General features: G+C 40.7%; 1 protein-coding gene across 1 annotated transcript; it reads left to right on the top strand.

Moving 5' to 3' along the window:
- Positions 1-488: 488 nt before the first annotated feature.
- On the top strand, positions 489-24,463 carry LOC143298372 (receptor-type tyrosine-protein phosphatase beta-like). The gene is made up of 9 exons (XM_076611275.1): positions 489-554; positions 9,554-9,644; positions 10,339-10,415; positions 11,843-11,977; positions 16,159-16,284; positions 17,525-17,685; positions 20,252-20,396; positions 22,446-22,584; positions 23,010-24,463. Exons 1-9 carry the CDS (start codon positions 504-506, stop codon positions 23,072-23,074), a joined length of 990 nt encoding a protein of 329 aa, XP_076467390.1. The 5' UTR covers positions 489-503; the 3' UTR covers positions 23,075-24,463.
- The last annotated feature ends 1,085 nt before the right edge of the window (positions 24,464-25,548 follow it).

The raw sequence follows: 25,548 nt of genomic DNA, 5'->3' as shown, positions 1-25,548 counted from the left end.
TTTGGTGTTTGAAAATAGTGAAAAGTTGGTCATGTATCCTCCATGTTACCCCAGTTGCACCCTCACAATTGGTTCCTGCTCCCTTTGGTCAAGGGACGGCTGAAGAAAAGGCAGTTCCAGAGTTCTGAAGATGCATGAGCTATCTTTGAGGGTGTATTTCTGAACATCTCTAAATAACATGATCAGGTTTCATGGATGTATGGCTTCAAAGAAAGGGAAAATGTGTGTGGAGGATACCTGAAAAATCTGGAGTAGTCATTTTTATGTAAGTGTGCCTGTATGATCAATGGTTTTATCACTGCAATGAGAATTCATTCGCAGCTGAGACTTTTGTGAAGGACTACGACTCTTGAACTAGGAGGCAGGATTTGCTCTTAGTGCTGCAGCTTTACCACATCAAATGCTCAAACAGCTGTATTCAGACAGTTACAAAGCCTCCCTCATCTACAGTTTGCAGTCCAGCTTTATGGTGAGTGTTGATCAGTACCCGGCTCTCTGTTTCCATGCAGAATGGACACAAAGAAGTGAGCCCACTCTTCAAGAAAGAATTTAAGGTAACTGTATCATTGCATGGATAATTGCTATGTGGTTGAGTAGGGTAGAGGCAGACAGATGATTTGCTTCCTCTTCTTTGCCCCTTTCTTTCATTGTACATTTTTTTTTTTCAATCACTGAGAGATGGTTTTCTGAAGAAAGGGGATGCTGACAAGATCACCACTCTCTCTGCATTATGTTTACAGTGTTGGTAAAAAGAGCTGATGTTATGGTTAGATAAGGAAACTGGCATAAAAGACATTGATATGAGTAACAAAAAACACAAAACGCAACACCTATTTCATGAACAGAGTGTCATTGAAAAATGAATTCAAATGGTTCTAAGAGTTCTTTATGAAAGCAAGCAGTCTCAGAAAGCCTAAAGGACTGCTAAACAAAATAATGCAACCAGTGTAAAATAGAATCCAGGATTTTGGAGGTATGACTTACAGACAACATTAAAAGGAAAGAACTTACCAGAATTAAAAGTTCCATAAACACTTTGTATTGCATACTGATTTATTCATAAAGCTCAGTTGCTTCCCTTGGACCGACCACCGATATTAATTTCTGTCCTGCAGTGAGCAGTCAGTTCATGTTCTCACTCATTGCTTTTAACTTGCTGGCTTTAGCCTCTTCATTATTCACTGGTGTTTCCAAGGGAATTGAGTATGTTTGACAATGTGTACATTTTGCACATCAAGTATGCTTTTGAAAATGCATTCAGCTGTTGCAGTGTTGGTTCAGATAAACTACATTGCAGCTGCACTGACTGAGTACAAAGTGTTAAAAACATTGAAGATATGGATGAAATATGATTTTATGTCATATAATTTATTTGAAAGTTATATAAAACCAAGCTCACAAATAGTTTCTCACCAGATGAGTATTTTATGTTGAAATTGAAACTATCTTGATAAAACATAAAAACAAACAAACAAACAAACAAACAAAAAAAAAACAAAAAAAACCTGGTTCTGAAAGGAATTTAATTTATTGCAATTTTTCTTAAACAATAGAATCTTTCTCACATGAACTGTGTTGAACATAAAGTATAGAATGAATGTAAATTTCATAGAGATTATATTTTCTGTAAATATTATGTTGTGCTGCCAGTGTATTGATGACACTATCTTAACTCACTCCATGCCAAGAGTTTTTGCCCTTGCCAATCCCTGAAAACCCAGGGTTTGTATAGGATGGGGAAAAAATTGTAAAAAAACCCAAATAAACACCCAGACAATTGATATTTAGTATATGTATGCAAGGAATGTTGTTCCATATGTGTGCAAAAAATCAAAGAATTTACTCACCATCTTGATGTTGATCGCGGTATCCATATTTTGCATATTTTTTAGCATTTTTGCATCCATCAGAAAGGTACACCAACATGTTCCACATCACATTCTAACGCTATTTGAGGAACTGAAGACCTAGTGCATGCAATGAAGTATGAACAGGTGGTGAAGAAAGTTGAAATTCACACATAAAAAAAAATATTGTCTCTACATAATGAAAATCAAAGAACAAAGAAAAAAACTCATCCGGCTGGGTGTTGACTGGCCAGTCAGCTGACAAACCTGGTATGCCAGTGAAGGGATGTGCAAGAGGGAAAAAGGAAAAATTGTCAGTCCAATCACTGGTGAAAACACTTGCAAAATCGTCCGTTTCCTCAGTGGTTTCGTCGTCTGTGTCTGTCTCATCTGCTGGCACATGTTCCTCACTTTCCTCTCCATTGTAAACACTCTCTTCAGCGGCCGAATCTATTTCTAGTTCATCGGGATCTGGTTCAAATTCACTGTCCGAAGAATCAACATCTCCTTCGACATCAGAGCCTTCAGTTTGGATCATTTCCAAAGCATCTTCAACGCTGAGTAACATTTCACCTCTCCGACCGTGTCGAACACTTCACCGTGACGCCATCTTGTCAAACAACTTACAAAGCTGACAGGGGGCACGCTTTGTTATCAACTGCGGTTGAGCTTATCGCGACACACACGCAGCGTGTGTGAATGAAAAGCTGACCAGAGGTGACGTAAGATATCACATCTGCTTTTGATTTTCGTATCCGACGCGTCACTCCGACAACACGACTTTTTAAATTCCAAGTCCGCATATGCGGACATTGGCATCCAACGCTTTCTCCGACGATGTCCGCATATGCAGACAATGGCAGCGAGTGAGTTAAATGCACCGAAAGGAATTAGACTGAAATATAACACTCTGAAATGAATTACAAACTTCCTGTCAGCACTTACCTGTGAACATTTTGATCACACCAAACTGTGCAACAGACAGCTCTAGTGCGTAGAATTCTTGGGACAAACATTGTTTAAAAAAACGGGAGTTGTGAATCGCAAGTTTGATTTTTGTATATAAGTCAAAGACAGTATTGAGCATCTATTCTGGAGATGCAAAATCTCAGAAAATTTCTTGGACTATTTTGAAGATTAAATATGGGTGAAGTGTGTAGAACACATAAACATAAAATTAATTGAAAACATAGTATTGATTGATTTATTAACACTTCTGGGCAAAATATGCGGATGTTAAAGTTGGGTGGTTGGGTTTTTTTTGTTTTTTTTTTTTTTTTTAAATGCATGAAAAAGAGATATATCTTTTCCTGCAAAATTGAATAGAAGGAATGAATGGAAGATGGCTTTAAAGCAAAGAATAGTCCGGTTTTTATGTTGATGTACATTTAAAGAAGTTGTTGTACAGTTGTGTAATATGTATATTTTACAATAATGTTTTTCTTTCAAATACTTTGTTTCTTCTACATTTGAGATTATTGTGCAATTATTATCTTTGCCGCATGTCATTCTAAATGATTGCTGTCCATTTCTTTTTAATCTTTCTCTCAATGGTGCAAGGACACAGGATCTTCCATCAATCCAGCGAAAGCCCAAACGTTGCTGTGCACCCTCAATAAAACCGCAAGCAAATCACCACTACCTGTGTCATTCAGTGGAATTCAGATTGAGAAAACTGAATGCCTTTGCTACCTAGGAATACAGTTGGACAGGATGCTGACCTTCAGAAAACATACGGAAAATACTGTTCTCAAATGCAAAAAGGATCTTTCAGTCTTAAAAGCAATGGCAACCAAAGGTATCGAACAACGCCACCTCATCGTCCTATATCAATGATTCGTTCTCAGTGTGATTGACTACGAACTTGGGCTCACAACACCGTTCAAAATGAAGCTATGAGGTTGATCCTTGGAACAACAAAAGACACGCCTATGGAAACCATGTGATACCTGCTTGACCTTCCTTTGGTGCAGGCCAGAAACAAATTAGAACAGGTTAAGACCTACTTCAGAGCATTAGAAAACCCTCAAAACCCACTGCATGATGCAGTCAAGGAACCAAATGGCAGCTGTCTAGAATGAGGAAGATCGTGGATGGGCAAGCAGAAGACACAATCCAGCTAGTATGCCGACTACAAGACCTGAAAGAAACAAAAGAATGGGAGAAACCCTCAATCATCCATCCAGCACAGCCATTTCACCCACTCTAGGAAGACATTGTCGGGAATGGCCAGAGGGCAAAACTGATGCAGAAGTGAAGCTACTCATAGAAGAAAACAGTTAAGAAGAGGACATCATCATATACACAGATGGCTCAGTCACCAAAGACCAATCCGGTTGGGGATTCACTGCGAAAAAAAAAGGAAAAACAATAAGGGAAGAGAATGCTGCCTACAAAGTTACAACCTCTGGCCTAACGATGGAAGTTGAAGCTGTGACATCCTCTCCAGTGGCTATCATATATCCATATGCCTGGAAACCAACATGCCATGATGCTAATGGACTCAGTGTGTCAGTTGCTCAAGGAGGCGTCACTGCGTTCGGACAAATCCATATACGCTACACCACATCTGCCAAGCAGATGCCTGACCAGCAGCGTAACCCAACGCGCTTAGTCATGCCTTGAGAAAAAATAAAATAAAATAAAATAAATAAATAAGGGGTGAATAAATAATAGATAAATATAAAAAAAAATTGCTACTACCACTACTAATAATATGTATAAGGCACAAAAACTTGGTGAAATCAACTATAAGCGTACATAAATAAATAATAAATAAATAAATAAATAAATAAAAGTAGTCATAATAATAATAATAAATAAATAAATAAATAAATGGACTCAATGAACCTGATACAGAAAATTGAAAGTGAAATGGGAAGCTCAGAGTGGCATGAGGCAATGCGCAACTTTCAGATTCAAAAACTTACATGGTCATACTGCCCGGGACATGCAGGTGTTAAGGGAAATGAACGAGCTGACAGACTTGCTGGTAACTCAGTAACAACAAGCGGCCTACATTTAGGAAAATCGGAAATCCTCAAAAAAGTCCAAGAATACCAAAAAGAACAGGTACAAGGCCATCACACCATCAATCGCCTCAAAGAAATTAAGGTAGAGAGAGAGAGCGGCCATAACTCTAGCATGAAAGGTAGAGCACAATGCTTTGAAAATCAAACGAATATTGGCATCATTTCCAAACCAGCATTGTGCAAATTTCTTCAAAACGGAACAGAGTCTCTGTGGGCTTTTCCAAATACAATAGACTGAGCAACATGCTAGACACCACATTCCTGGTATCAGAGATCTGTGAAACTGCATGTTTGTTGCATATCTGTTATGTATGAATGTGTGTCTGCATGTTTTACATTTATTTGCTTATTTATTATCATTATTGTCTTTTCATTTTATTTATTATTATTATCCTTTTCTTTTTTCTCAAGGCCTGACTAAGTGCGTTGGGTTACGCTGCTGGTCAGGCATCTGCTTGGCAGATGTGGTGTAGCGTATATGGATTTGTCCGAACACAGTAACGCCTCCTTGAGCTACTGATTGACCTTTCCTTTTTTCCCCCAGCTGTACTATTTTTCCTTTGGTCCCTTTTTAAATTTTTTTAAATAAAAAAGAAGTTGTTAGCTGAAATGTCGAATCACGCCAGGCACTCCAACCTTCCAAAGACCATCAGTGTTTAGCTTCAAGGTACCTTTATAGGGAACTGAAAGCTGTATATAACCCTAGAAGTTCAGTGTCAAGGTAGACTCAGCGAATCCAGTGTAGTTGCAGAACAAGGACGCACATGCCAAGCTTGGTGTTATCTTGGTCTTATGGCTTGTAGGGTGGTGGTCGCAGGTTCGTCTTTTCCAGTGATAATGCATGCATTGTTACATCTCAGCTCGTGTCTGTACATCTATCTCTTTCTCAACTCTCTCTCTCTCTCTCTCTCTCTCTGAGTCTGTTTCATCCCCACCACCTAAGTTTTGTTCAACTATCCATCTTTGGAATTTGAAACACATGAGGCTTTTGCCCATCAGGGAAAGGTTAGCAAATCTAAGGGCAGTCCATGAAAAGACAAGTTTTCTGTTGTTTTTTTCTTTGTTTTTGGACATTAGGAAATGACAGTTGTTTTTTTTCTGTGTACTTTTTCTTGCTGTAAATATCAGACTTTTAGAAACGAGAACTGTCACTCCCTTCCTGGCTGAGTCTACTTTGTTTTCTCCCTTCACCCTCTGCTCTATCCCTTTGCAGTCTTTACATGGAGTTTTCTCCATTTCTTTACAGTGTTTATATGATTCTCTGTAACATTGTGAACATACCTGTCATTGTGAATATGTAAATTTGCTTAAATCAAAATCAATCATTCATTCTTTATTTCTTTTTTTTTGTGTGTGTCCTGAATGATGTTCAAGGTATGAGTCTGCATGATCTCTGATTTTGCCATTGAAAATGATTTTTTTTAAAGGTATGATTACATTGTATATATTCTTTTTATCATTATCATCTACTTTCATCAAAAGTATCAGCACCCTTCCATTGGTTCTTCTTCTTTTGTTGTTGTTGTCATTTTTTGTTGGTGGTTGTTGTGGTGGTGGTGGTGGGGTGTGTGTGTGGTGAAGATGACTGGTCTTACATGTATTTTGAGATTGTAGATAAAGACACGCCTGCATGGACACACGCACGCACAGAGGCATGCACAACACACACGCACTTGCACAGACACATTCCACAGCATTGACAGTTGTGTGGAAGTTCCTTGTTAAGTTCTTCCTGTTTTGGGTCTCTGATCTAAACAACTGTGAATTTGTGATGACTTTAAATTAACGACACTCTCTAGATTAAAACACAGAGAATCATTCAGTCCTGTTTGAGTTTCTGTCATTCTTACTTTAGTCTGACCAGTTTGATGATCATTTCCCCTTTCCCCACCCATCTTCTGTTTCGTACACTCTCTTGCTCTCTTGGTTTTGGACTTGGTCTGTTTCCACTGACTATAGTTTGCTGAAGGCACAGATGCCCTTTACTATACAAGGTATTCTGTTTCCTGTGTGCAGGATAGAAACTGTATCGGTATTGCAAGACCGTAGACATTTTTTCTTTAGTATTTTCTTATGATTCCCACTACTTATTTCCTCTCATGTCCCTTGGCATGAAGGGCAGCTGTGATTCCAATGGTATTGGCTATTTGTTGCTAAAGGTTGCTGTATAGATTAAGTTTATCAAACCAGTCCACATTTTTATAAAAGTGAAAACTTGACACACCAGCACTCGCACTGGGGCAAAACATTAAGCTGTAGTTGGAAGGGTTCCTGAATTTTGAATGCAACATGTTCATCATCAAACAATAATGTGTGTTTCCCATATTTATGTCCATCCATACAGATAGAAAGGGAAAATATTATATTGTTCATAAGTTGTCAGTGTATATAAAGATACTCTATCATAATCTTTTTTGGTGAATGCTTTTCATTGCAAGAACATATATTGTTCATAAGTTGTAAGCGTGTATGAAGGTATTCTCTCATAATCATTTTTTGGTGAATGCTTATTGTTGCAACCACCATAATCTTCTTTTAAGTTTTATGAACAATTCAGTTCCAGGGAGATGGAGACAGTGACATACATGAAAACTGGTTGATGACAGAATATTTTCCAATCAAAGGCTAATATTTGACAATTTTAAACTTATGCTTAGAGATTTTTTCAGCCTGTGATTTATGACTCAAGTTTCATTGACATTGATGATGTACAGCTGTCTGTTCTGTCTGTTGTGTCAACACAAAGTGAAGATGAAGTGTTCATATTGTTTAAGTATGGCAATTCTACAGCAATAGCAGACCAATAGTGTGTGATGATAAATACAGACAACATGACAAGTATGACAGTGACACTGACAACAGGTTAAACTTCATGTTTGATTGATGTTGTAAACACTGCGTTTTCACCAACTGTGAAACGGGCCAGGGGGTGAAGAAACGATGGGTGCTGCATTAGTTGTGTATGCGTGCCTGCACATTGTGTGTGTGTGTGTGTGTGTGACTGGACATCACCAATAACAGCTGTGAAAGAAACCATAGCGTGAAGAAATATGGGATGCAATAGTTGTGTGCATTTGTAACAGGGCATTGAAGAAACAAGGAGGGGGAGGTTGGGGGTGGGGGGGGATGCTTTAGTTGTGTGTGACTGGACATCACCATTAACAGCTGTGAAACAGACCAGGGGGTTGAAGGAACAAGGGGGATGCTTCATTTGTGTGTTACAGAACATTGCTTAGAACAGCTGTGAAACAGACCAGAAGGTGAAGAAATATGGGGGTGCATTAGTTGTTGATGTTGTTTGTTTGTGTGTGTGTGGGGGGGTGTGTGGACATCACCAAGAACAGCTGTGAAACATACCAGGGGTGAAGAAATATGGGGGTGCATTAATTAGTTATGTGTGGCAGAACATGACCAAGAACAGCTGCGAAACAGACCAGGGGGTGAAGATATGCATGGATGAATAAGTTGTATGTACACCAGGGGGTGAAGAAACAAGAGGGGTGCATTAGTTGTAAGTGATAGAACATCACCAAGAACAGCTGTGAAACAGGGGGGTGGGGGTGCATTAGTTGTAAGTGATAGAACATCACCAAGAACAGCTGTGAAACAGGGTGGTGGTGGGTGCATTAGTTGTAAGTGATAGAACATCACCAAGAACAGCTGTGAAACAGGGTGGTGGTGGGTGCATTAGTTGTAAGTGATAGAACATCACCAAGAACAGCTGTGAAACAGGGGGGTGGGGGTGTATTAGTTGTAAGTGATAGAACATCACCCAGAACAGCTGTGAAACAGGGTGGTGGTGGGTGCATTAGTTGTAAGTGATAGAACATCACCAAGAACAGCTGTGAAACAAGGGGGGTGGGGGTGCATTAGTTGTAAGTGATAGAACATCACCAAGAACAGCTGTGAAACAAGGGGGGTGGGGTGCATTAGTTGTAAGTGATAGAACATCACCAAGAACAGCTGTGAAACAGGGGGGTGGGGTGCATTAGTTGTAAGTGATAGAACATCACCAAGAACAGCTGTGAAACAGGGGGGTGGGGTGCATTAGTTGTAAGTGATAGAATATCACCCAGAACAGCTGTGAAACAGGGTGGTGGTGGGTGCATTAGTTGTAAGTGATAGAACATCACCAAGAACAGCTGTGAAACAAGGGGGGTGGGGGTGCATTAGTTGTAAGTGATAGAACATCACCAAGAACAGCTGTGAAACAAGGGGGGTGGGGGTGCATTAGTTGTAAGTGATAGAACATCACCAAGAACAGCTGTGAAACAAGGGGGGTGCATTAGTTGTGAGTGATAGAACATCACCAAGAACAGCTGTGAAACAAGGGGGGTGGGGGGTGCATTAGTTGTAAGTGATAGAACATCACCAAGAACAGCTGTGAAACAAGGGGGGTGCATTAGTTGTGTGTGTGTGTGTGACAAGACATCACCAGAAACAGCTGTGAAACATACCAGGGGTGAAGAAACATGGGGAGTGCATTAGTTGTGTGTGACAGGACATCACCACGAACAGCTGTGAAACAGATCAGGAGATGAAGATAATACTGGGATGTATTAGTTGTGTGTGTCTGTGTGTGCGACGGGACATCACCAAGAACAGCTGTGAAACAGATGAGGGGGTGAATATATAGGGGGATGCATTAGTTGTGTGTGCATGTGTGTGCCACAGGACATCACCAAGAACAGCCCCAGTTTCTCGCAGGAGGCAGCCACCCTGGACGCCAACAAGGTCAAGAACAGATACGTCAACATCCTGGCCTGTGAGTAGGCTCTGCTTCCTCCACACCCCTCCCTTGGCGTCCTCAAAACATAACTATTTCTGTCCATCTTTCTGTTCATCCATCCTATCCATCCGTCCTTTTATCAGTCTGTCCTTTTATCCAATGCTCTTTCCATCTGTCAATCCTGCCTGTTCATCAGACCATCTATCCATCTCTCCATCAGATCATCCATTCTTCTGTCCATATGTTTGTCTGTCTTTCTATCCATCCATCCTTCTGTGTGTCTATCCATCAGGCCATCTATTCCTCCATATGTCCATCATCGTATCCATCTGTCATTCCATTCATCTTTCTGTCCATCTATCCACACTCTGTCCATCTGTCCTCCCTTCTATACATCTATCCATCTGTCCATTCAAGTTGCTGGCCAGCCATTTCTTTCTCTATCTCTTTTTCTGTCTCTGTGTTTGTGTCTCTCTCTGCCTTTCTGTCTCAGGTTCTGTCTCTGTTTTTTTTCTGCCCCCTTTGTGTGAGCATGGTGCATGCATGCTATTGTGTGTATGTGCGTCTTGTATGTGTGTGCACTCAGGTTTTGTTTATGGAAGGGGTAGTGCGGTTCATGTACATGTGTGTTATGTTATTAGTGGCACTATTTAGTCATGACAGTGTGATGTGACATGCAGTATGTTATTTGTGGCACTGATTGGTGATGATGATGTGATCTGACATGCAGTTGATCGTACCCGGGTCAAGCTGCTGACGGATGAGGATGACCCCACTGCTGACTACATCAATGCCAACTACATCCCTGTGAGTAAATCCACTCTCTTCTCTTCCTTGTGTGTGTGTGTGTGTGTGTGTGTGTGTTGGGGGTGGGGGTGGGGTGTGCCAACTACATCCCTGAATGGATCAGCCCTCTCTTCTTCTGTGTGTATTAGTGTGTGGAGGGGGGAGGTCCGTGTATGTTTATGTATGCATGTGTGTGTGTTTGGGGGTGGTGGGGCGGAGTGGATCAGTTCTTCCTCTTTGGGTATGTGTGTGTGAGGGGGGAGGATGAGGGGGGATGTTTGTGTATGAGTGTGTGTGTGTTGGGGAGGGGGTGGGCAAACTGCAGCCCTCTCCTCTTCCTCTGTGTATGTGGGAGGGGGGGGAGCCAATTTCCATCCTTATCAGTGGAATGGATTTGTTCTCTCTGTGTGTGTTGGAGGGGCTGCCAACTGGATCAGTCCTCTTTCCTTAATTTATGTATGTGGGAGGGGTTGGTGTGGGGTATGGGAGTGGATGTGTCCCTATGAGTGGAATGAACCCTTTCCTTTTCCTCACTGTGCCTAGGAGTGGGGAGGGGGGGTATGTGTGTGTCTGTGTGTGCATGCATGTTTGTGTATGTGAATAAATGTTTGTGTACAAATGTGTATGGATGTGTTTGTGTGATTGTGTGTGCATGCACACTGCTTGCACACAAATATGTCTGTGCATGCATGAACACACCATGCCCAAATTTACTTCACAATGTTCAAAACGGTGATAAAGATTAAAAAATTTGAAAAACACACACAAAAATAACTGCATTCTGCTTCCAAATGCCAGGTGACATGATGAAGATGAAGAAAGATTGAAGAAGAGGCATGTGACCAGAGATGACAAATGTTACGATTTCGCTGTATTGCGTTACACTTGACCACAGTTTGTTCGGACATCTCACCAACATCAAAATTATTCCGCTGAGTTCATTTTCAACCACATAGCATGGTTACATGCTTTCCTGTCATAACATTACAGCATAACGACATTGAGTGGACCACCCAGCTTAACTGTAGCAGTTACACTGTGTTGCAAGTAGGCCTTGTAGATAAAATGTACGTTTGCTGAAAAACTTAGCGGTATGAAGAGCACAGGAACAGGAGTCATGATGGCTGCCGGAAAAAAAGGGCGCTAGCCAGTGGGACAAAGGGGAGGTTACCTACTTCTGGGAGGTTATCGGCCGTAGTTGCTTTCGTTTTCTCCGCATAGGCGGATAGTAGTTTGCACAGGACAGGAATGTCAGACCCCTGCCGGAGTCTGCACTAGTTGGGTCACAGTATGTTATTTGAACGTAATTTTAGATAGAAAATTTCCTTTTGCTGATGTGGCTCAGGGTCTGAGTGTTCCTACCAAATTCAAAAATGTTCCTTCCAAATTTCCTGATTGTTCCTACAAACAGTGGACAGGGGTTTGCATCTGCTGTGTGACTGTTTCAGGGCTACTCGTCCCCCCGGGAGTACATCGCCACACAGGGCCCCATGACCGGCACCGTCAACGACTTCTGGCGCATGGTGTGGGAGCAGAACTCCGCCCTCATTGTCCAGCTCTCTGACCTGCTGGAGAGGGGTCGGGTAAGATGCGCGCACACACACAAGCAAAATAAACACTCGCGCCCACACACACACACACACACACACAATGCAGGGCAGACACAAAGAACAACTTTGTGCATCTTTTAGGGTGTGTGTATGTGTATGTTTGGGTGTGCATTTCAGATTTGTTGGATATACACACACACACACACACACACACATACCCAAGTTATGACAGATAAACATAAACGTAAACAAATATAACCAGCTAGAAGAGCAAATCAAATGCTGTCATGATACATTAATAGGTGACACAGCAAAGAATAATTCAACAGTGACACATGCATGTGCACACACACATACTCAAGTCTCTCAGCATGAAGGTCCAGTGTTCTAAGCATTCAGCTGCCGTGTCTTTCCAGCAGATGAATGTAAAATCATGATGCTTTAAAAAAAAAAAAAAATTAAATGAGACCAGTTCTGTTTTACTTGCAACTAGTTATGCTTGGTTTTTTTTTCTGAATTTAAGCTGAATGATGTAGACATCAAAATGTTATTTGCTGGGTTTGGGGGGGGGGGGGGGGGGTTGTTGTTTTTTTTAGCTGTTTTAATCTTTTTAATTCATTTTCAGGATAGTGTGTAGCAGGGTCATGTAAAGATGGATACTGTGTTCAGTACAAATATTCGTTGTGGTTATTTGTGGCTAGAGAGGAGGGCATGAAGTTATGGTGGTGAGTAACTGTCTTTGAATCCGATGCTGTCTTGTCGCTTGCTGACAGTAGTGCCTACTGTCACCCCACCCCTTTCAACACCCAACACACACACACACACACAACACACAACACACACACAGACACACAAACACCCCCCACCCACACACACACTCCCAACACACACACACCCACACACACACACGTGCGCACACACACACACACACACACACACACACACATACACACACACACACACCTCCTCCCACCCCCACCACATACACACACACACACACACACACACACACACACACACACACAAGATTTCAAGATTCTGTCACTGTATTCAGTGACTTGAAGTGGCTATGAAAATCATTAAGATTTATGAAGTTTACTGATCTCTCTTTTTCTCTCTCTCCCCCCTCTCTCTCTCTTTCTCTTGGGGTGTTTCTAGAACTGTGATTCAAAATGTTTTGTGTTCTGCTGTTCATCATGCTATTTCCTTTGAGTAGATGAATAGATGGAATATGTCTTTATAGCAAAGTGTAGGAGTATTTGCACAATCACAAACACATGCATACACATACACGCATGCCACGCACGCACGCATGCACGTGCGCATGCACACACACACACACACACACACTCACAGATTTTGTGTGTGTGTGTGTGTGTGTATGTGTGTGTTGGTGTGTGTGTATGTGTGCCTATGTAATTATATATGGAGAGATGTGTATATTTTGAAAATTGTGCAATGGCAGCAGTGTTTGAAGTGGTGCTCATTTCTTTGGTTCGCTGTTTTTCTTGTTTTATTCTTCTTTGTTCTTTTGGATTTAAATCTTCCAGTGTATATAATCCAACGCACATGGTATTTTTCTCTTTGTGTGTGTGTGTGTGTGTATCAGAAACTGTCATTAATATCATTGCTGCTAAATTTTGCTTGATTATCAGCTGTGATGAAAGTAGTAATGATGATTATGATCAGGATGGTGATCATGGTGAATATATTTATTGAGCAACAAGGTAGGGAGAAAGTGACATGTATATAATCAGTCCAGTCCTTTCTGACAACCAGCGTGAGTGTGTGGCAGAATGAGCAGAATGGTTAAGGTGCTTAGCTGCCAACATAGAGTCTGTTAGGGTGTGGGTTCGAATCCGGCTCTCAACTTTTCTCCCAAACTTGACTGGGAAATCAAACTCAGGGTCTAGTCATTTGGATGAGACGATAAACTGAGATCCTGTGTGCAGCACATTCTTGGCACTTTGAAAAAGAACCTATGGCAACAAAAGTGTTGTCCTCTGGCAAAATTCTGTAGAAAAAAACCCATCTACTTTGATAAGTACAAAAGTATACACTCAAGGCCTGACTAAGTGTGTTGGGTAATGCTGCTGGTCAAGCATCTGCCTAGAAGATGTGGTGTAACATAATATATAGATTTGTCATAACGCAGTGATACCTCCTTGAGAAACTGAAACTGAAACTTTTTTTTCTGAAATCTCCAAATGTGTATGCTTTTGTTGTGTTGAAGGGGTACATGTACAAATGTGTTGTGCTTTGCTTTGTTTGCCAACAGATTTGCTTGCTGAGTTGATTGCAGTTTGTATGTGTGTGTAAGTGTGCCTGTGTGGAGGGGACTGAGTTTGCATGGCAGAAGTGGTGGTGGTATGGATGTAGATGGATGGATGTGTGAATGTGTTTATGAGAGATCAAGAGGAGGGAGGAGACTATCCAGATACAGTTGCTTGTCCAAGTTTTTGTTGTTGTTGTTTTTTTTGGTGTGGGTTTTTTTTTTTGTTTTGTTTTTTTGTTGTTGTTTTTTTGTTTGTTTTTTTTACTCCATTGAGTTTTTTTTTTCTTTGATATATCTCATAACATGTCACATTTAACAAAATGTGCAAGGTACTGTTAGAGTGCCAGTCATCCTGTGCATCTGTCACTATCTGTCAGTCTGTCTGTCTCCTTCCATACTCTCTCTCATTCCTCTCTCTCTCTCTGGCTGTCACCCCTTACCATCATCATGTGAAAAAGGATTGAAAGATGATCACTGTTTGTTTCATTGTACAGCTACACTGGAAAAAAATACTTTAAAACTGGATTCGTTTTCTGGTGTTCCTGATCAGAACAGTGTAGCAAACATTCTTTTGTGTATCAGTGAATAATGTTCTAAAGGGATTAGTGAGATTGACTGCAAAAGTAATGCAGATATGAAACAAAGAAAATGGAAATCATTAGTGACAGCAGTTAACTTTTCTGATAATCTTTCTCAGTTTGATCCTTTGGCCTTGTGTGTTCATGGGATGGGGTGGGTGCGTGTGTGTACATGAAGGGGAGGAGGGAGGGATGGAGTTGATAGGGATGGTTGCAACTTGGTGTTCATGACCTTATGCTAGCATTAGCATGTGTGAATGAATTTGTAGCTGATAGAATGCATGGGTGTGTGTGAGTGTGTTTACTACAAATCATCATGCAAATTTCTTAAGATGGGTTCACTAGTATTTTTTGTTCTTTCTCACCTCCTTGTCTGAAGGATGTTAGAATGCTGAATGGCTGACAAAATCAGTGTCGTGGTCATCATCATTCTCTCTCACTTTCTAATGGATCATTTTTCAGGAGAACATTCAAATGTAATTCAAATTACGCATGTGAATGTTGTAACGTGGTCAAAGATGAAAATAATTTTATAAACAGTTGTGATCTATACAATAGCCTAAGGGAAAAACATCTGAACTCTGAAAGTCAATCATATGTTCACTTGCTGAAGAATGGTTCTATTTATAGTATTCGTAAACTCTGTGTTTATATATTTAATGCCCTGAAGATAGGACAGGAATTTGTTGACAGCAATGAAGACATTTAGAATTAATTTACAATGCAGAAGAGGCACTTTTGTTCTACAGGTTTAAGTTAGTATGTATTTTATATTGAATTGTCGCTACGTGATCACCATATTGTGTACTTTTGACCTCTTTCTTGGGGCCAGAGGCCTGGAGATTAAAGTTTTTGTTCTTCTTCTTGTTCCCCCTCCTATGTCTCTATCATTTTCATTTTCACTCTTTCTCATGCAGATAGGGCATTATTATAATGATATGCATATGGTTTCAAACATGCACAAACACATGTGTGTGTGTGTTTGTGTGTAAGTGCACTTTGGCCAAAGTCATCCTCCCACAACCTGGTACAACCCCTTATGTTACAAGACCTGCTCATACAGCCAGTAGTTTCGGGGAAAGGACTGCACATGACACCCAGCTGAACTAGAAAGATGTATACACTAACACACACACATCTGACCCCCTTACAGTGTGTGTGACAGGAAATGTCCCTTTCAGTGTGTGGTGTGTGTTCTACCTTATAGTGTGTGATATGTAATGTTCATTGCACTGTGTGATGGGTGTTGTACCTTACAGTGTGTGATATGTAATGTTCATTGCACCGTGTGATGGGTGTTGTACCTTACAGTGTGTGATATGTAATGTTCATTATACTGTGATGGGTGTTGTACCTTACAGCCCAAGGTGGACCTGTACTGGCCGACAGAGGTGAACAGCCCCATGCAGTACGGAGAGATCATTGTCACCATGACTGCCCTGTCTTCCCTCAACAAGTACACCATCCGCAACTTCATCATTTGCATGGTAACACTCGCCTGCTTCACTCTGTCTCTGTATTTCTCTCTCTGTCTTTCTGTTGTGTGAGTGAGTATGGATGAATGTGTGTGGTGAGGTTAGTGTGTGTGAGTGTGTGTGGTTGTGTCCGTGTGTGTGTGTGTGAGAGAGTTTGTGTGTACTTATGCAAGTGTGCGCACCCTGGGGTGTGTTCAGGAGTAAACAACCTACATATGTGTGCAGGGGTTGTTGTTAATCTCATGGAAATGTACTGAAATCTTGGGCTGTGTTCACAAGTAAAATCTTGGCTGAATCACAACTGGCGACAACATTAATGAATTCAATTTCTCATTGCTGCATCAAAAGGTAATACTTGGCTGAACAGTAACTAGAATCAAGCATATATGTGCATACACATGAACTTATCTTGCTTTGTTCTCTTTCTCCCCTTCAGTTTTGTGTCTTCCTTGTTAATATACTGCTGATGGAACAGAAATTGACCAACTGTGTGTTCCACTGTTGTTTTACTGTTAGTACGGGTTGTTCCAGAATCACGACCTTTGTCTGGAATGACAGGTGCTTGCTGTGCCTGCCATCACTGTGTACCTGTCTGGCAGTTTTGACTCACCACACACAATATAAAAACCAATATGTTATTCCCACACATACATGTCTCCTGATCATTGCACAGAGCTGAAACAGCTTTCCAGACAGAACACAGAAAACGTGCATTCAGAAGTCAGGATATGCATGTGTGCATGCCTTCGATTCTTTGGACTGTCTCTACTGATGGGTGTTGGGGTCAGATGATGGTAAAAAAAAAAAAAAAATCATGAAATCAGTGGATCTTCTCTGTCATTGTTGTGTTTTGTTGTTTTTTGATGTTTGTACACCTGTCAAATGCCACCAACAATCAGCCAGGCTGGCACCAGTACTGGACAAAGGGAGGAAGGAAGGATGGTCTTGTCTTTTGAGAAATGCCGACTTTTGTGTGTGTTTTGGGTTTTTTTAATTTTTATTCTTATGCATTCACTTTTTTTTTGTTTATTTTGTCTACTTATTTTATTTTATTTCATGTCAATTTTTCTTTTATACAAACCTCTGGTAGGCTCTCAAAGCGTGGTCAACATGAAGGTCTGCCATCTGTTCCTTTTTTTTTCTTTTCTTTTTTTTGGATCAGATGTTGTCAGCGTGCATGGTTCAGTCCACACACTTTGACATCTCCTTGAAACTGAAACCTAATTCAACTTAATGGTTTTTTTCCCCACAGGAGAACAACATGGAGGAGAGACGGCAGGTGACCCAGTTCTTCATCCATGGCTGGGTGGATTACTCAGCCAACCTGAACCCCAAGGACGTCATGGATTACATCCGCACTGTGCGCCTGGAGGCCAAGCGGAACCCTTCCCGACCCATCATCGTTCACTGCAGGTACTGGGTTCAAGCCTTCTTTCTCTGTCCACTCCATCTGCACTGTGCTCTGTGTGTGTGTGTGTGTGTGATGTGTGTGTGTGTTCCGTTTGTCACATTATGTTATCTAGTTTTGAGTTACTAGACAATTGTGAGTTTCACCTTCCTCACCTCCATCCCTGTGGTACAAGTGAGCATGTAGATAAGAATAAAAAGGAACAAGACAGTGGGACATTATTTCAGGATGTGTTGTTACCATAGTGACATTATTCCAGGATGTGTCCTTATGACAACGACATTAATATTCCATTATGCGTCCTTAAGACAGATCAGCGATATTAACTCTTTCTATACTAAGGTACACTATAGTGTACCTGATGAGCACAACGCTTTGTTACTGTGGTACGCTATAGCGTACCGCGAGTTTAACAACTCATTGTTCATAGGTTAACGGTTTTGTGCGAAACGAAATGGTACAGCTCTGTTCTACAGTCACCCAAAACTGCACCTGTACTTTTATTGTGGCTGAAAATGCCTTTGTTTGAGTACAATACATGCGAGTGTACAGTCACCTTTCTCGATCGCTCACTTGACAAGATGGTGTATCTGTCAACTTCGGCAAGTACTGTGGCTCAAAGTCGAATGCAAACTGATTCTATTGTGGATATCCACTTTGCATATGCATTTGTCCAATCAGCTGCTATAATTAGGAAGGGTCTATAGCTACAAAAGACCACATTTGTAAAATTTCTGTTATATGGGAAAAACTCACCCCTTTATGTCGGTTGTGAGAAACACATATTTTTTTCAAAATATGATAAATCAACCAGTAATTATGTGAGTGCTTTGAAACATTGCGAAATGTTAATCCATTCTGTTCTTTATATCATCACCAAATTTCACTGCTGTATGTAATTGCATTCTTTTTTTTTTTTTTTTAGATATTTTTCTTGTAACTTAAACAAACAGCCAGTACAGAGAGTATAATGAAGGAAGTCATTGGGCAGTATAGAATGAGTTAATGTTCCATGGTGTGTCCTTCTGACAGTGATATGATATTCCATGATGTGTCCTTTTGACAGTCATAACCCACAGCAGGCTGTGCACTGGGATCACTGGCCCATTACGCAGTGTATCTGTCTTTATTTCTGGAGTGTGGTTACAAAGCAGAGCAACGTCTGGCAGTAGTGGTCAGTTCAAGTTGACCCACCGTCCTCTCACTTTCAGTTGGGTTTTTTTTTTTTTTATGATATCTTTGTCCTCCCCAAAACTCCTCCCTCCCCCATCCTACTTCTCAGTAATTGCATCTCTGGTGGCTGGACAGTTTTCTTCAAGCTCAATCATGGCAGTGACCTCTAGGGGTACAACTCAGCTTCCAGTATCACAATACAAGGAGTGCGTCATTGTCACAGGGTTTGAAACCTGGTTTGGTCATGGGGGGCACTGCACTGCTGAACATACCACCAACATTCTTCATTTCTGGCGGTCATGGGATAGGGCCTGAGTTTTGGTAAAATTCCTCTCTATCCACTCACTGATGTTGTTTGCCCACTTCTTTTGCTGTCCACCACATTTCTTTTTCCACTACACTGTTCCCTGAAGGATGGTCATGGAGAGCCTGTCAGATCCTGTCATGTGGCCAGACCATCTCATTTTTCATTTTTTCATACTGACCAACATGTCTGGTGGTTTTCCTGACTTCTTCATTTGTCATATGGTCCTTCTAGCGAGTTGCCAAGGAGTCTCCTAAAGCATCTCATTTCTGCCATAGGAGTCGAGGACTTGCATGGGTTTTCTTAAGAGTGTCTGCCAGTCCAAACCTGTACCTGCGTACAGTGTCTGCACAGATGATCCTTCAGGCCACTGGGAAGCCAAGTTAACTTGCTCCTGACAAAGGACCCCTATCGGGGCCTTAAGATAGTTTTGAATTTTTTGAGTGGCACCTAATTTGTATAATGATGTTTTAAGCTGAGAATATCTTAACTGACCTATCCATCCTCCACTGCTGCCAGTAAATGCAGTGTGTGTTGCTGTGCTCACGAGCAGGAGAGTCATTTTCGCGGTGACTGGTTTACATGAAAAATGTGTGTCAACAAAGGTGTCTGACCCAGTTTCGTCTCATTCATAAGGCAGACAACAGAATTAGACAAAGGGGCCCTATCATGTCTGAATTTAATGTGTTTCAAACTCTTTGTGCTTTCCTGGGTTCATTTACAAGTCATCAGTGTGTGCAACTTTCAAACAAAAAATATGGATACTTTATCATCTTACTGTATGATAGCATAAGAAGGGAGAAAGTTTATATTTGTCCCCAACTTACTCGTTATGTTACTGATCATTTTGGAAGTTTTCAGTGCATAAATTCGAACATTTGTTTTTTGGCGATTTTATTTCTTACCCATACAAATGTGTCATCTGTGGAAAAGTCAGGAGAGCTAACTGGCAGTACTAAATGAGTTAAAAGTTTAGATACGTTTTAGGCTTCAGAAAGACAACAAAATCAGATTTATGGTCCATCATGAAATAGAGAGAAAGAGAAAGGGGAGACGGGGAAAGAGATGTATGGCTATGGGGTTGCTGTGTGCAGTGCTGGCGTGGGTCGTTCAGGGACGTTCATTGCCCTGGACTTCCTGCAGCAGTATGTGGACGACCACACCCTGGACGATGTGGTGGACATCTACAACTTGGTGCTGAACATGCGTCACAACAGACCCTTGATGGTGCAGACTGAGGTGGGTACATCAGATCAGAAAAAAAAAAAAAATTTCTTGAATTTCTTTTTTTCCAAAGCACATTTCTCATTGATGCCATATGAACACACACATTTCAAAGTAAATAGTATACCACTGTACCTGTATGTAGTTTTGACATCAACATTGCCTCTCATGACACAAACACTAATTCAAACACACTGACACAATCAGGTTAACACAAACGTTCAGACACAATCATTCTGACACAAATTTACTTCAAGCATTAAAGTAGAAGGGGAGTTAATTTAAATCACCATAAGAGTAGGGCATGAAAAGCCACAGAACCTGAAACATTTTTTGTATTTTTTATGATGATGGATGATGGTGTGGCAATGGTGCTGTGGAGATCTATATCAGTTTAGAACTAGGACATTACAACTTTGCTCTGTGCTTCCTTTCATGTTTTGATTTATATCCCAGTGTCAAGCAGGCCAAAGAGCTAATCGATACTGGCAGTGTTGACATGGACATTTATGCACTGCTTGTAAAGATGAAGGTGATGCCTCTAGACCGTGGTCTGTCTTCTCAGTTGAACCCAAAGGAAAATAAATTCACTTGAAAAAGAAAGAAAAAAAGGGTGGTGTTGCTCTGTAGTGATATGCTCTTCCTGGGGAAAGCAGCCCGAATTTGACATAGAGAAGTCTGTTGTGACCAAAAAAAAAAAAAAAAAAAAACAGTACAATACCTTGCAATACAATATCATACAGTACAATACAATACTGCATCAACAGTGGTAAGGAGATGGCCGTGGGATGAAAAATCCCACAATGATATAGCTTCTGAGAGGATTGGAACTTGCATCAGTCCATGGCACTCAGCTCAACACTGTGCCACTGTGGCTGATGACCAGATTAAAGATTGTAAATAACTTGGTGCCAGAACAGCTTAAACTGTTTATTTTGGGGTATGTGACTTGGTACTATTTTCTTCCATCTGATATTCAGTTTCTTGATCAACGTTAGTTTCAATCCTTATACAAAATCTTTGATACTTGGCAATCCATTAACTGTATTTTTGGCATTTTGAACTATATTCAAGAGGAAGGTGGCAGAATGTGTAAGACATCTATCTGCCTATACGGTGTCCAGGAGAGTCTGGGTTTGAATCCTGGTGTCGCCCTTTTTCTCAAGTTTGATTGGAAAGTCAAGCTGAACACCTAGTCATTTGCATAAGACGATAAGCCAAAGTCCCATGTGCAGCACACACTTGGCGCACTGAAAAAGAACCCATGGCAACATAAGTGTTGTCCTCTGGTGAAATTCTGTAGAAGAAATCCACTCTGATAAGTACACACACACACACACACACACACACACACACACACATATATATATAGATAGATAGATAGATAGATAAATATATGTATGTGTGTGTGTGTGTATCTCTCTCTCTCTCTCTCTCTCTCTCTATATATATATATATATATATATATGCATGCTCTCAAGGTCATTGGGTTATGCTTTTGTCAGGCTTCTGCCCAGCGGATGTGAAATGTGTATGGATTTGTCTAGTGCAGTGACAGGCGCAGTAGCCGAATGGTTAAAGCGTTGGACTTTCAGTCTGAGGGTCCTGGGTTTGAATCATGGTGACAGCGCCTGGTGGGTAAAGGGTGGAGATTGTTACGATCTCCCAAGTCAACATATGTGCAGACCTGCTAGTGTCTGAACCCCCTACGTGTGTGTATATGCAAGCAGAAGATCAAATAAGCACGTTAAAGATCCTGTAATCCATGTCAGCGTTTGGTGGGTTATGGAAACAAGAACATACCCAGCATGCAAACCCCCGAAAGCAGAGTATGGCTGCCTACATGGCGGGTTAAAAACGGTCATACACGTAAAAGCCCACTCACGTATATACAAGTGAATGTGGGAGTTGCAGCCCACGAATGCAGAAGAAGAAGTCTGAGAGCAGTGATGCTACCTTGAGAAACTGATATATAGATATATAGATAGATAGAGATAGATAGATAAATATATGAAATGCAATATAGTGTTGTGTTATGCAATATACATTGGTGTGTTGTTTCAGGCGCAGTACGTGTTCATCCATGACACCCTGAAGATGATAGTGGACACGAAGATAGAGATGATGAAGGCAGACGAGGAGAACATCTACCAGAACCAGGTTGCACAAGACGATGACAACGTCTATGCCAACCAGGGCTTTGGTTAGTCTCTTTCTAGGGTCTGTCTGTCTGTCTGTCTGTGTCCTGGTACAAATCAAACCTGCTGTGTTTCACTTCTGTTTGGGCTGCTGTGTCATGAAAACAATAACAAGAGTGATAATAATTATACCAATGATAATAATAATAGTAGCAGTAGTAGTAGTCATAATTGGATTATTATAATCATGATGATGATGATTATGATTTTTTGTTTATTAATTTATTTTATTATTTTTTAATTATTATTAATGATACTTATATAGCACCTATTTTCAATCAGAGAGCAAACTCTACGTGCTTTACAGAGTTATTTGTACAAGGAGCAGCCTACCTGGGTAGAGCTGACTGACAGCTGCCTTCATTCACTCACAATTTGTTACCTGTGCCATTCGATCAGGCTTTACTCATTTGCACACTCTTTGTTTCAGAGACTGAAGAGAATGTCTATCAGAACACGGAAATTCAACCGACGGACCCTACCACATCTCTGTGATTCCTGACACACCTTCTGTGTTGTTTGTTTTTTTTTTGTTTTCTTTTTTACCCTCCTGAAAACCATACCTCCATGCCTATGGGGAACAGGGCATTCTTTTGTGTTCTTTTTCATTGCAGGCACCAAGCATTGAACAGTGCCTGTATGGACTCTTCAGAAAGTATGTGTTGTCGTGTCAGTTCATACTGTTCTGTTACACAGCATTTACAGAATGCACGCACCAGTCTGAATGTTCCTCTTGGGAAATGCAAACACCAGTCTCAGTGCCCCGCTAGTGAAGCGCTTACACCAGTCTTAATGTCCCACTAGGAAAGAGCAAACACCAGTCTTAATATTTCACTAGTGAAACGCTTACACCAGTCTTAATGTTCCACTAGTGAAGTGCATATATTCCACCAGTGAAGCACTTACACCAGTCTTAATGTTCCACAAGAGAAGTGCATACACCAGTTCTATGTTCCACTAGTGGAGCCCTTACACCAGTCTTAATGTTCCACTAGTGAAGCACTCACACCAGTCTTAAATATATATCCCACTAGTGAAGTACTTACACCAGTCTTGAATATATGTACACACACCTACCACTTGTGAAGCATTTACAACTGTCTTAATGTTCCACTAGTGAAGCACTTACCAGTCTTAATGTTCCACTAGGGAAGTGTTTACATCAGTCTCAGTGTTCCACACATACACCACTCTGAATAATCCACACATACACCATGGACCACACATACACCAGTCTGGATGATCCACACGTACACCTGTCATAATTTTCCACACGCACACCAGTCACAATGAATTTTCTGTGGGGTCACTGCTTTCTGAACATTCAACACAAGTTTCCATTCTGCACACACACACACACACACAGACACTCACCAACACTTCACAGCACAAAGAAAGCAGAGGTGTTTTTCAGTCTATGTCAGACTGTGGACAGCTAAAGGAAGTCCTGAATTGATGAGCTGTGTGCCCTTTGGCAGAGATTTGGAGTTGAAAGCTTTTTCCTTGCCTGGGATAGGAACCTTGTTGCCTTTTTGTTGACTGGTCCAGAAAGTAACTATTTCCACAAATCTTTTGGATATGTTATCGATGCATGTATACATCATGTAAACCTCATGTCTTGTTTTGTCTTGAAAATATTCCTCAGCTAATGCTGTGTTCATTCCGTTACTTTATTCATATATATGGTTTTTGTTGTTTTTTGTTGTTTTTTGTTTGTTTTTACATGCCATTTGGAGAATTACAATCATTTTGGATTCATGTGTGTTCAGAAAGTGTGTCATGTAATAACTCTGTTTCAGTTAACTGTGTATGTATGTATGAGTGTGTATATATTTTCTCAGCAACCACAAGTGATAGAGAAACTAAAGAAGGCCGGTTGATAGATATTGACAAAACCCATCTACTGGCCTGGTCTAGCCATCATCTTTTTTCAAAATGTTGTACATCAGCAAAAGTCATCTTCATATATGTTTCTGAATTGATGAAAGATTGCTTTTACATTTGAAAATGAATGATTAGTTAGAAATATGAATTAGGCCTGTTGCTTTGTACATTGTTAATCATGTATGAAGCAGTCTTTCTAAAATTCAGTATGATTAGTGATTGAAATGGAAATGGTCAAGATAAGATTAGTTAAGTCTGAATAAGTGTGCATTCTGCCAATGGATATTGATCCTTCAAATTAAAATGAGAAAGAAGAGTAATACATAATTTCAACTCATTATATAATGATTGTGACACATGACAAAAAATGATAAGTGATAGATGATGTTCGAATGATTTTGAAAAAGAAAAAAAAAATGTGGCTCTTGAGAAAGTTTGATGAAGGTAGGGTTTCTCCACCTTGTGCTGCATGCTGTTTGAAATGTCAGAAAATGTCCTGCAGCAACAAGAGACATCACATGAAAGAGAAAACTAGGCTAGCTGTCATCGCATCACATGCAACAGAAAACTAGGCAAGCTGTCATCGCATCACATGCAACAGAAAACTAGGCTAGCTGTCATCGCATCACATGTAATAGAAAACTAGGCTAGCTGTCATCGCATCACATGTAATAGAAAACTAGGCTAGCTGTCATCGCATCACATGTAACAGAAAACTAGGCTAGCTGTCATCGCATCACATGTAATAGAAAACTAGGCCAGCTGCCATCACATCACATGCAACAGAAAACTAGGCCAGCTGCCATCATATCACATGCAACAGAAAACTAGGCCAGCTGCCATCGCATCACATGTAACAAAAAACTAGGCTAGCTGTCATCGCATCACATGCAACAGAAAACTAGGCTAGCTGTCATTATCAGTAATCTCTAACCCCTTCTCCCCCTTACATGTGAAAATTATTATGTAGTTGTATATGATAGTCAATCGTGTCCGACTATGACCATCAGAACAGCAGAGGAGGCAACTGCTGTTCCGACTATCTGGGCTAGAATTTGATTATAGTGGAGAGTGTCTTGCCCAAG

The sequence above is a fragment of the Babylonia areolata genome, chromosome 23, assembly GCF_041734735.1.
Source record: "Babylonia areolata isolate BAREFJ2019XMU chromosome 23, ASM4173473v1, whole genome shotgun sequence".
Lineage (NCBI taxonomy): Eukaryota > Metazoa > Mollusca > Gastropoda > Neogastropoda > Buccinidae > Babylonia > Babylonia areolata.
This window is presented reverse-complemented; position numbering and strand designations above follow the sequence as displayed.